This window comes from Garra rufa, chromosome 19 (assembly GCF_049309525.1).
Source record: "Garra rufa chromosome 19, GarRuf1.0, whole genome shotgun sequence".
In the NCBI taxonomy this organism is placed as follows: Eukaryota; Metazoa; Chordata; class Actinopteri; order Cypriniformes; family Cyprinidae; genus Garra; species Garra rufa.
The window spans coordinates 16,445,143-16,457,801 of NC_133379.1; the positions used below are offsets into that span (position 1 = coordinate 16,445,143).

The window sequence follows — 12,659 nt, forward strand, 5'->3', positions numbered from 1 at the left end:
GTAATGTTTACACAAAAAATGTTACATTTCTTGATTTTTTTTTTTTTTGTCCATTTTGTTGCCTCACAAAGGTAAACAATAGTTTTTCTGCCATGTGTTTGGACTGTTTTTGCAAATTCTGCAGATTTGTCACCAGGAAAATGTTATTTAGATACTGAACATAAATTAGGTTTTGTTAAAATTGCAAAAATAACTTTGAGTAGTTTACCTTCTGAACCAAAATGTACAGATAATTTACTCACCCCCTTGTCATCCAAGATGTTCATGTCTTTCTTTCTTCAGTCGATAAGAAATTATGTTTCTTGAGGAAAACATTTCAGGATTTCTCTCCATATAATGGACTTCAATGGTGCCCCTGAGTTTTAACTTCCAAAATGCAGTTTAAATGCAGCTTCAAAGGGCTCTAAATGATCCCAGTCGAGGAAGAAGGGTCTTTGCGAAATGATCAGTCATTTTATAAACAAATTCACTTTTTCAAATTTCTAAACAACAACTGTTTTTTTCCTGATCAAGACAGTTAGGGTATGTCGGAAAACTCCCATCTCATTTTCTTCCCCAACTTCAAATTCATCCTACATTTCTGCAGAAGTCCTGACCCAGTGTTTACAAAGTAAACATGCAAAGCTCATACGCCCTTTACAAAAAAAAAAAAACTAAAAAAGCGATGCTGGACGATTTTGAAGTTGAAGAAGAAAACGAGATGGGAGTTTATCGACATACCCTAACTGTATTGAAAAATATTGGTTAAATAGTATATAAATGGTCAATTTGTTTCTAAAATGACCAATCGTTTCGCTAGATAAGACCCTTCTTTCTCGACTGGGATCGTTTAGAGCAGAGGTCTCAAACTCAATTCCTGGAGGGCCGCAGCTCTGCAGAGTTTAGCTTCAACCAACTCCAACTCACACCTGCTTGGAAGTTTCTAGTAATCCTGAAGACCTTGATTAGCTGGATCAGGTGTGTTTGATTAGGGTTGAAGCTAAACTGTGCAGAGCTGTGGCCCTCCAGGAATTGAGTTTGAGACCGGTGGTTTAGAGCCTGTTGAAGCTGCATTTAAAATGCATTTTGGAAGTTCAAACTTTGGGGGCACCATTGAAGTCAACTATATGGAGAGTTTTCCTCAAGAAACATAATTTCTTTACGACTGAGGAAAGAAAGACATAAAATCTTGAATGGCAAAGCGGTGAGTAAAATATCTGTAAGTTTTTGTTCTGGAAGTGAACTAATCCTTAAATACAGCCTTGATGAACATACAAGACTTCTTGCAAAAAAAAGAGTAAGTCTCACAACCTCAAACTTTTGAACAGTAGTGGATGTCAATACGCTTTAATTTGATCAAAAATACAGTACATCATAATATTGTGAAATATAATTGCAATTTAAATAAGCTTTTTTCCTATTTTACTCTTTTTGAAATGTAATTTATTCCTGTGATGGCAAAGCTGATTTATTAGCCACCATTAGTCCAGTATTCAGTGTATGATGCTTCATAAATCATTGTAATATGTTGACTTGGAGAGAAACTTGGAAGAAACATTTCTTCTTATTATAACAGTTTCACATGTTATTAATATTTTTTTTTGTAAACCATGATACATTTTTTTGAGGAACAGAAAGTTCAAAGCTTGAACATCATTTATAAGAAATTACAAATTTATAACATTACAAATTACTTTCACTTTTGATCACTAAATCTTTGAATTGAATGCATCCTTGCTGAACAAACATTAAGTATTTATTTAAAAAAAAGTATTTTATTGTTTTGAACAGTAGTGAAGCAAAAATTTTGAATAGTAGTGAACATATTTGTAACAAAAACAATCTGCAAATTGTCTTTATAAATTTGCTTAAAAATGTTACAAAAGATTTATATTTCAGATAAATGCTGTTCTTCTGAACTTTCTATTCATCTAAGAAACCTGAAAAAAATTCTGCTCAGCTGTTTTTAATATAATAAAAATAAATGTTTTTTGGGCTGCAAATCAGAATATTAGAATGATTTCTGAAGAATCATGTGACTGAAGTAATGATGCTAAAAATTAAGTTTTGAAGTTACAGGAATAAATTACATTTTTAAATATATTCAAATAGAAAACAGTTATATTATACAGTTTTATTTGCTTTAGATCAAATGAGAAGAACTGATGAGCAGAAAACTTTTGACTGGTAGTGTATATATTAAAAAAATGCATGGAATATATTCTGATAATTCTAAACACTATGTGGTCAGTAAAAATATAAGGCCTCATTCATGAAAAACAAGAACAAATTTTTATGTAAATTGTTCATAAAGCCACCATGATGTAAAGTTTAGAATTAATGAAAATATTTGCATTTTCACAATGTTAGTTTGTGCGAAAGAAATGGGTCTCTTTTTTACCCAGCTGTCCAAGCAATGGAGAAGGGGCAGGACAAATACTACACCATCTTACTTGTAGAATGACTGAACCACAGTGAAGATAATATTGCTGGTTACTGCACTTACATATTCAGTAGTTTTCAAAATGAGATACTAGTAATATGTTACTGCCATAGATATTCCAAATCATAGCAACCAGAGCACTCTCAAGCTCCACCAGCTGGCTGTTTTAACATTTTTACAAAGTGCAAATTACTCTGAATTTACTCATATATTTACGCAAATTTCATGAATGAGGCCCTTTGAGCATAAAATTGGAATTTACTAAAAAAAATTTGCTCAGCAAATGCTAATAAATTATTTCAATTGAAAAATGATAACCAAACCAAACTGACCTGAATGTTATCAGAGTCCTGACTGGCAAGTATCTCATAAGGAGGGTCAACAAAGTAAAGTGAGTGTCTAGGAAACCCAGGAATGATGTTGCTGAGCTGGAAGCCAAACATAACCAGCCAACTCTTCACATCTGTAGGACAAAACAGAGAAAAAATGTCATGACAAGCTGTCATAGGAATCAACGGTAGTCATTTAAACATGACTTCTAACCTCAGCCCATTAATACAAAGTGGAATATTTTATCACCCTCTCACCTGTCACATAGTTTTTCACATCAATCATATCACTAAGTGGATTATTGTTCTTGAACATATATAGGTTGAACGGAGCTGGCTCTTTGCCTATCTTCGGCCACAATGTATGGTCAGGTGCAATCCATCTTCCTGCCAGGACGTCATAGTCTCTCTGGGCAAAGTGCACCAGCTTTGTAAGAGGATCATAAAGCCCTCCATGAAAGCCCAATATGAGCTGGAAATCCGGGTTGGAGTCATGGTAGATCTCTCCATATGCCGTGTACTGCATCTGCTTGACCATCTGCCCATTGCTGCTGAAGATAGCAAGTGGAGTGCCCACGTTGTCAGAGGCGATGTAGTATTCCTCGCCACCGCTGACCTCCATAGCAAACAGATGACCCTGCAGGTCATAGTAGAAGGAAGTGATTTCAGCTCTCGAGTGGTTGTAAACATGGGTGACCCGAGTGGGGTAGTTCAAGTCAGCATAGAAGTACTGCTGATGCTCGCCTTCGCTAGTTCTACGGGAGACACGGCGGCCCAAGCCATCGTAGCGGTAACGGACACTCCAACCTCCTGTTGTGCGGCTGTAGGCTCGCTCGAGAAGACCTTTGGAGTTGTACTCAAAGATGTCCGAACCCCTCTGTGCAAGCACACCATCCTCATCGAGCTGATACTGCATATCACCGAGCCTCGTGATTCGGTCTCGAAGATCGTAGCGTAGTGGCAGCAGACGGGCGCTGTTACCGGGGTTAAGCAAATGCAGATTTCCATTGAGGTCATAGCTGTAGCGCCAAGTGGACCAGTCGTCAACCTTGACACCAACAAGCTGGCCATCACCGTCATATTCATAGCGGTACTGTGTTGTATTAGCATATGGACCAATCTTCAGTTCACGTTTAATTACACGGCCCATACTGTCATACTGCACCGTCATCCAATACATCAACGAGCGGAAGATCTCATACTGCACTTCCTTGATGCGACCATGTGCGTCAAAATGCTTACTGAGCGTCATCACGGCTGTAGTGATGATTTGGTTGATGTCGTAGTATATGATGCCAAACTTGCCAAAGTGTTCAACCTTACCGGATATCTCATCATAGCGGTACAGGTCCACAGGAAGTGGGGTTTCACCTATAACTGGCTTAATGCTGGCCACCCTGAAGCTGTTGTCATGATAGGTGTAGTCAAAACGAGCATTGACCATTCCTTCCTCTGAAAAGCGGTACATCTGTTTGTCCACTAAGGGGCCGAGTTTGCGATAGCGAATGGTGCAAGAGAAGCCTCCGCTCTGCAAGTTAACCATTTTAAGCACTCCAGTCGTCTCATCGTAGCCAAAGGTGACGGCAGTGGCATCATACAGCACCTCCGAGAGCTTTCCAAGCTTCCCGTACTTGTAGAGCACACGCCGACCTGTTCCGAGGTAGAACGTAGCACGAGGACGTCCATCCTCGCTGAAGTCGTGGATTATGGTGGCATTGCTCTCGGGAGGGTTGTAGGTGTTGCGAATGTAACCAACAGACACGTGGGTGGCCATAGTGTGTCTGGCCATGCTTGGCATAGTGACTGCCGTGAGCCGCCCCGCTGTGTCAAAATCAAAGACGTACTGTTTCTGACTTTGCTGGAGCAGCAACACCATGGACTGCAGAGTGAAAAATGAAAAGGTGAACAAAGTTCATACATTAACACTACATAAAACAAACAAATCCTTTATTGAGATTTAAAAGAGTTGACTCACTTTGTCCATGTAGCTGAAGCTCCAAATTTTCCCGTCAACAAAGGTTCTAGACAGGATTCGTCCAAATGTGTCAAACTCACTTTTCTCACTCATGCTGCCTCTCTGCAAGCCCACCAATCGGCCGGTGGGTGAATAAGACACATTGACCAGGGCTAAGCTGCTGCTGGGGAGCCAGGTGGCCGGTCGGCCCTGGGCATCATAGATGATGCGCAGGGTGAACTTGCGGTGGTCATCGTAGATCTTCTCTGTTCTGGTGTTGCGGTCATAGTCGATGGACAGAAGGTTTCTGCTGTGGACCTGCGGGGAAACATTTAAGGTTTTTAGAAGTTCTAAACTCTGAATTCAAACATCAAATATTGCAGTTTGCAGCAAATCTCGATTGATTGTTTTTATTGTCACATAATGTAAACTATCCCCTCGCCCAGCTCTATCCCTTTGACACTGCTTAATGTTCACCAAAAAATTACAATTCTGTCAATAATTAGTCACCCTCATGTCGTTCCAAACCCGTAAAACCTTCGTTCATTTTTGGAAGATATTTTTGACGAAATCCAAGAGCTTTCTGACCCTGCATAAACAGCAATGCAGCTAACATGTTTAAGGCCTAGAAAAGTAGTAAGGACATTGTTACGAGAATACTTTTTCTCTTCCATGAAAGTCATTATTTTTGTTTTGTTTGCGCACAAAGAGTAATCATAGCTTCATAAAATTAAGTTTGAACCACTGATGTCACATGGACTATTTTAATTATGTCCTTACTACCTTCTGGGCCTTGAACGTGTCAGTTGAGTTGCAGTCTATGCTGGGTCAGAAAGTTCTTAAATTTCATCAAAAATATCTTAATTTGTGTTCCGAAGATGAACGGGTTTGGAACAACATGAGGGTGAGTAATTAATGACAGAATTTTCAACTATCCCTTAAGATATTATAAACATTAACATTCTGAATTTCTGTAAAGCTGGTTTGAAAAGTGTTATACTAATAAAATGGACTTTACTTGACTTGAAAACAAAATTCAGTGGTAAAAACAAAAAGCTTACGCGTAGCTTCCTGCCAAATACTGTGACCTTGCCCTTGGTCAGCTCTTTTCTCATGCGCCATTCGATTGAGTTCAGGCCGCTGTCAGTGGGTAGGGTGATGTTGCGTCTCCCAATGGTCGGACTCACTGATCCTGCAATGATGTGCGGTTCAGTGTGAAAGCTGATGCCCATCCCATTAGCATAGGACACTCGCAGTGTGCCGTTGTGGTACAACTGATAGCTATTCCTCACTTGGTCTGTGAAAAGGCAAAAAGAACATAGGTCAGCAATGATTATAAAATCATATTCTTTAAATAGTACATCATAAACAAACATTATATGTGACCCTGGACCACAAAACCAGTCATAAGTAGTACAGGTATATTTGTAGCAATAGCCAACAATACATTGTATAGGTCAATTTTTTTTATGTTATGCCAAAATCAATCAATCAGGTTATTATGTAAAGATCATGTTCCATTAAGATATTGTGTAAATGTCCTACTGTAAATATCTAAACACTTTTTTGATTAGTAATATGCATTGCTAAGAACTTCATTTGAACAACTTTAAAGGCGATTTTCTCAATATTTAGATTTTTTTGCTACCTCAGATTCTAGATTTTTAAGGCGAGACACGGCAGGCAAAAACATCGTTTTTTTTTATTGGTCAATTTTGAGATTTTTGGATATTTGTCTTCAATAACATGTCTTCTTTTAGACTTGTGGTGAAAAAAAGTCCGAAATACACATTTAGGTCTTTATTTTACTGCACTTTGTCTGTTTGCGTCTGTAGATTTCTCATAAATTCAACAAAAGTTGGCGTTCTAAATCAACATGCTGCTCCGCGATCTCTGTCTGTACCCAGTCATCACGTACACTGCTGGAAAGCTCTCTCTCTTAGTGATGTGCGGATCGATACTAAAATATCGATATCTCCGATACCAGCTTTGTATGTTCTAGAATCAATTATCTCATCAAAATATCGATATTTCAGTAATTTTGAGCAAATATGTAGTTTATTGGAAATAGAAATACAGCGGAAAGTAACCACAATTACCCTAATTCATCTGAATAATGCCAATTTAGTCGGAACTACTTGTTCTTCCGCCTGCCAAGTCATGTGCATAATATGGCACTTTACAACTGCAGAGCACGCTAGCCAGTAGCCACTCAGTGCGCTGGAACATGTTGTTCAGTCACGCTGTCAGTCCGGCGGATTGGATATGGGTGAACGCAAGCGAAGTTTAAAATAAACAAATTTGTTTTAGAACTTTGGTTATGAAATAAGTAATGAAATAATTAAATGACCAAAATGTCTGCAATAGTTCAGCTTGGAGTAAAATGTGTCCCTGAGATAACCGCACATCAAGTCAGCCGGCCCAGATTTAGTTAGGTAAGGTTATCTGCAGAGTAGATCATTTAAATTACTTTGACAAGGCTACATTGGACTTTACATTACGTCTGCCAGGAAAAGTATTTGATAGGTAAGAAGACAGATAATTCAATAGAATAATTCTCAGTTGTATTATTCTCCATCTCATTTGTTTTGACTGATGGTTAAATAGAAATTTCAAAATGTGGGTTTTGGCAATTATGAAGTTATTATGGTACTTCTCTAATTGTGTATTGTACTAGCCATTTCAGTTTGAGTCACAGCATTTTTTATAAAATAGAAACTGTATGCAACTGTATGTAGAAACTGAGCAGACTCAAAGGAAAAACTGTTAATATGTTCTTCCTAAACAAAAACCTGTGAATGAGAGAAATTTTGAAAGAAGGTTAAAAATCTTCAAGAGGACTGGATTAACATGTCACTAAACCAAAAAGTGTGAATGTTTATTGTTTTATGTTAAGATGTTCAGGCAGGCGTTTTAAGATATACATGCTCAGATGCTGTCAATAAATATGTAAGTTGGCTCTTTTTTTGTATAATAATTCTTCATCAATAAACAAGAAGAACCCGTAATATGTCTCGTATTCAGTATGAAGTGATACTTTTAAGTACACTACTTGTTACTTTAATTTCCCAAACAGTAATTTTTGGGCAAAGTATTGGTATCGGATTGGTATCGCCGATACTCGCCTTCATTTTACTTGGTATCGGATCGGATAGGAAACCAGTGGTATCGCACATCACTACTCTCTCTTCTGTGCAATGCTGTCGGATCCAAATATGGTTATTTCCTTTTTATCAGCAACCAATCGTGAAAGTAAAAGAGGGGATTTAACTCTAAATGCGCAATCTCATTGGCTGAAGATAATTTCTGACAACGTGATTCGTTCAGAATCGTCACATGGTATGCTTTGACGCTTCCTTGTTTGGTTTAGCTTTCCGCGGTATCTTTTGAGTGAATGAATGAAAATAACTTCGCGTCAATCATCGAAAAGAGTACAGCAGTTGTCACTTGCAAGGGGGAAAATGAAAATTAGTAATGGATTACATGGTGAAATTCCCTCGGGAAGCGCATCTGAACGTAAGCTGTCGATGGGAACCCAGGGTGGTTTAGATATAAGCCAATCTATAAATAAAGTGCACTCTACACAACAGTGGCTGCTTGTTCATGTATTTGTCGTTCTCTGTGGTTAGTTGAAGGTCTTATTTGGCAATGTTGTTTTATTCAGTTTACATTGTTATAAATAATTACTTGGCCAGTTGTTTTGCTTGTTAGCAATGTTTTCATATAAAAATGTGTGGAATTTTTACAATATAAATCTTTAAAGCCCATTTTCTCAAAATGACTTTTCTCTCATACTCAAAGTCCGAAATCTCCACTTCAGTAGCACCTATATACACCAAACTTTCCAGTCTTGTACCTAGTTATATTATGAAGACTATTACAGAGGGATTTGTAAATATATTATTCCTAGCCTGATTTATATAACATTTTATTCCAAAAAACATGGCGAAAATACATTTTTTAAGGCTATTGACAGTATATTCTGATTTACAGGATAACAAAAGTGGATATCCATAAATCCCTCTGTAATTTTTTTCCCATCTAATATGTGAACACAATGAAAAAAGAATTTTGAACCTGGCTTTATCCAATTCTGAGATTTCGTTTTTTAAAATATAGGCAAATTAGCGCATATTTACTTAGATAATGCCTAATTTGCATATTTAAACATAAAATTACAAAAACATTGTAATACATTTTTTTCTCATCTTAATGTAGGTAATCAACTGAGAAAGTTTCATGGTGATATCTGCTAGTTAAAAATTTTACCCTATTCACCTGTAGTGTCTCGCCTTAAATAGTTGTATCTCAGCCAAATATTATCCTATCCTAATAAACATACATAAATGGAAAGCTTACTTATTTAGCTTTCAGATGATGTATGCATTTTTTTTTCTTTTAAATGACTGTTTTTTTGGTACAGGTTCACATATAATATTTCACATATCATTATTTAATTACACATATACATAACTGTTTAAAAGTTTAGGTAAGATATTTTTTAAAAGAAGTCTCTTATACTCATCAAGGCTGCATTTATTTGATTAGAAATATAGTAAAAAAAAAATATAATTCAATGTAAATTATTTCTGTGATGCAAACTACAATTTCAGTATCATTACTCCAGTTTTCAATATTACATGATCCTTCAGAAATTATAATATGCTGATTTGGTGCCCAAGAAACATATTATCAATGTTAAAACGTGTTATGCTGTTTAATTATTGTTTTTGTTTTTTTGGAAAATGTGATGCATTTTTTAAGGATTCTTTGATTTTGGTGATTTGAGTATGTCACTTTTAATCAATTTAATGTATCCACATCTTCAAAAAAATGTCTGACTACAAACTTCTGAATGGTTTAAATAGTCAAATAAGATGTTAAAGTAAAACAGAATCAATCAATCAATCAATAAATCCTAACATCTATAGTCCAGATAGATAAAACTGTGCTGACACCAAAAGTTTAAATGGTAGTGAAATGCATATGAAAATACACTATATTGTCAAAGGTATTAGCACACCACCTTCTAATGAACTGGTTTGACTATTTTAATAATTACCATGAGTAAAAATCTTATTGTTTAAACCTATAATGATATTCTAGGGTATTATGTGCTTCTAATTTTATAGCAACAGTTTGGGGGAAAAAAAAATTATATTCTAACATGACAATGCCTCTGTATAAGGCAAGGTTCAAAAAGAAATAATTGATTCAGTCAGTGTGGAAGAACTTGACTAGTCTGCAGAAAGCAAAGTCCTAATCCCAGCTGAACACCACCTGGTGTTACTTTAAATGCAGACCTTGAGCCAAAAACTCATCACCAAACACCAATGACTTGTACAGTCGTGGCCAAATACTTTGAGAATTACATAAATATTGGAAAAGTTGCTGCTTAAATTTTTATAATAGCAATTTGCATATACTCCAGAATGTTATGAAGAGTGATCAGATGAATTGCATAGTCCTTCTTTGCCATGAAAATGAACTTAATCCTGAAAAAAACTTTCCACTGCATTTCATTGCTGTCATTAAAGGACCTGCTGAGATCATTTCAGTAATCATCTTGTTAACTCAGGTGAGAATGTTGACGAGCACAAGGCTGGAGATCATTATGTCAGGCTGATTGGGTTAGAATGGCAGACTTGACATGTTAAAAGGACAGTGATGCTTGAAATCATTATTCTTCCATTGTTAACCATGGTGACCTGCAAAGAAACGCGTGCAGCCATCATTGCGTTGCATAAAAATGGCTTCACAGGCAAGGATATTGTGACTACTAAGATTGCACCTAAATCAACAATTTATAGGATCATCAAGAACTTCAAGGAAAGAGGTTCAATTCTTGTTAAGAAGGCTTCAGGGCATCCAAGAAAGTCCAGCAAGCGCCAGGATGGTCTCCTAAAGAGGATTCAGCTGCGGGATCGGAGTGCCGCCAGTGCAGAGCTTGCTCAGGAATGGCAGCAGGCAGGTGTGAGCGCATCTCTCACCAGGCGGGGAGGGAGAAACGAACCTGCCTGGGAGGGCTCTCGCAGCAACTTGCGGGAGATGAGACTCCTGGCGTTGCACCAGGCGGGGGGGAAGGGATGTGGAATTTGGCCCACTGGGCAAGTAGGAAAAACCCGCCTGGGAGGGCTCTCGTGGCAATCGGTGGGAGATCAAGACTCCTGGTGTTGCACCAGGCGGGGGAAAGGGATGTAGAGTTTGCTGACTGGGCCGGAAAGGAAAAATGAAGTAACCTGCCTGGGAAGGCTCTCATGACAACGACTGGAGGTCAAGACTCCTAGCATTGAACCAGGCGGGGGAAGGAGGCTTAGAGTTTGCCGACCGGGCCAGAAGGGAAGAATGAAGAAACCTGCCTGGGAGGGCTCTCATGGCAACGACTAGAGATCAAGACTCCTAGTGTTGCACCAGGCGGGGGAAGGAGGCATAGAGTTTGCCGGCCGGGCCGGAAGGGAAGATTGAAGAAACCTGCCTAGGAGGGCTCTCATGGCAACGACTGGAGATCAAGACTCCTAGTGTTGCACCAGGCGGGGGAAGGAGGCGTAGAGTTTGCCGACCGGGCCGGAAGGGCAAAATGAAGGAACCTGCCTGGGAGGGCTCTCATGGCAACGACTGGCGATCAAGACTCCTAGTGTTGCACCAGGCGGGGGAAGGAGGCGTAGAGTTTGCCGACCGGGCCAGAAGAGAAAAATGAAGGAACCTGCCTGGGAGGGCTCTCATGGCAACGACTGGAGATAAAGACTCCTAACATTGAACCAGGCAGGGGAAAGAGGCGTAGAGTTTGCCGACCGGGCCGGAAGGGAAGAATGAAGAAATCTGCCTGGGAGGGCTCTCATGGCAACGACTGGAGATCAAGACTCCTAGTGTTGCACCAGGCGGAGGAAGGAGGCGTAGAGTTTGCCGACCGGGCCGGAAGGGACAATGAAAGAACCTGCCTGGGAGGGCTCTCATGGCAACGATGGGAAATCAAGACTCCTAGCGTTGAACAAGGCGGGGTGGTGGGGGGGTAGGGAGACCTGGAGTGGTAAGGTTACTTTTGGATGCTTATAGGCCGATGAGGGTTTGGTGGGCTTCTTTGATGTGGGACCGGTTGGTTCTGATGTAGTCCTGGAAGGTTTCTGATGACCATCTTCCTAAGTTTTGGATCTGCTGCTTCGAGAGGCCTTTCTGGGCTGCTGATGTTGCTGCCCCGATGCGAAAGGAGTGGCTGGAGAAGTTTCCTGCTGGGAAACCTGACGATTGCAGGACGGATTTGAGGTGTTTTTGGAACCAGAAGCGAGTGGCAGTTTTTTTTGGCTTCGTCTACGAATAGGGGTTCATGGGGGGATTTAGCCTGGGATTTCCTGAGGTGGAGGAACTTAAGGACCGACTGGTAGGGTTGGATTGGAGAAGGGAGGTTAAAGATGTAGATGAGATGGCCTTTTTTTGGCTTGGTCGGTCTTGCTTTGTTTGATTAGAAAGGATATAGAATCATTGTCGAGCACTGTTAAATCGGAGATGGTGGGGTTGGTAATTGGGTCGAATTTAGAGGAGATGGTGAGTTCCGAGCATCTGAGAAACCCGAAGAAAGCGAGGATGAACATAGCATCGAGTGTGCGGGCAGTACTGAGAGGCTGGTAGCTGGTGCGGAGGGTGTGGATACATTTTGTGAGAAAGCAGCGGGAGGCGGGACTGTGTGAGGCGGCCAGTGCGGCCAAGTGCTCGCTTGAGCTGCGAGCCCCGAGCCAGCGGCAGGGGGAGGCGGGGCTGTGTGTGACAGCCAGTGCGGCCAGGCGCTCACTTGAGCTGCGAGATCCAAGCTGGCGGCAGCGGGAGGCGGGGCTGTGTAAGGCGGCCAAGTGCTCGCTTGAGCTGCGAGCCCCGAGCTGACGGGGGTGGGCGGCGGAGTTGAGACTGGTGGCCAAGCGCTTGCTTAGGCTGCAAACTCCGTGAGAAAAGAGGTTGGTGGTAG

General features: G+C 40.0%; 1 protein-coding gene across 1 annotated transcript in view; it reads right to left on the bottom strand.

Moving 5' to 3' along the window:
- The window catches only part of tenm2b (teneurin transmembrane protein 2b), a 261,826-nt gene that overhangs the window by 1,871 nt on the left and 247,296 nt on the right, over positions 1-12,659 (bottom strand). Inside the window, exons 26-29 of the mRNA XM_073823963.1 lie at positions 5,767-6,002; positions 4,727-5,023; positions 3,010-4,630; positions 2,755-2,885 (exon numbers count right to left, since the gene is read on the bottom strand). Of these exons, the coding sequence (XP_073680064.1) occupies positions 2,755-2,885; positions 3,010-4,630; positions 4,727-5,023; positions 5,767-6,002 (2,285 nt within the window). The remainder of the gene's footprint in view (positions 1-2,754; positions 2,886-3,009; positions 4,631-4,726; positions 5,024-5,766; positions 6,003-12,659) is intronic.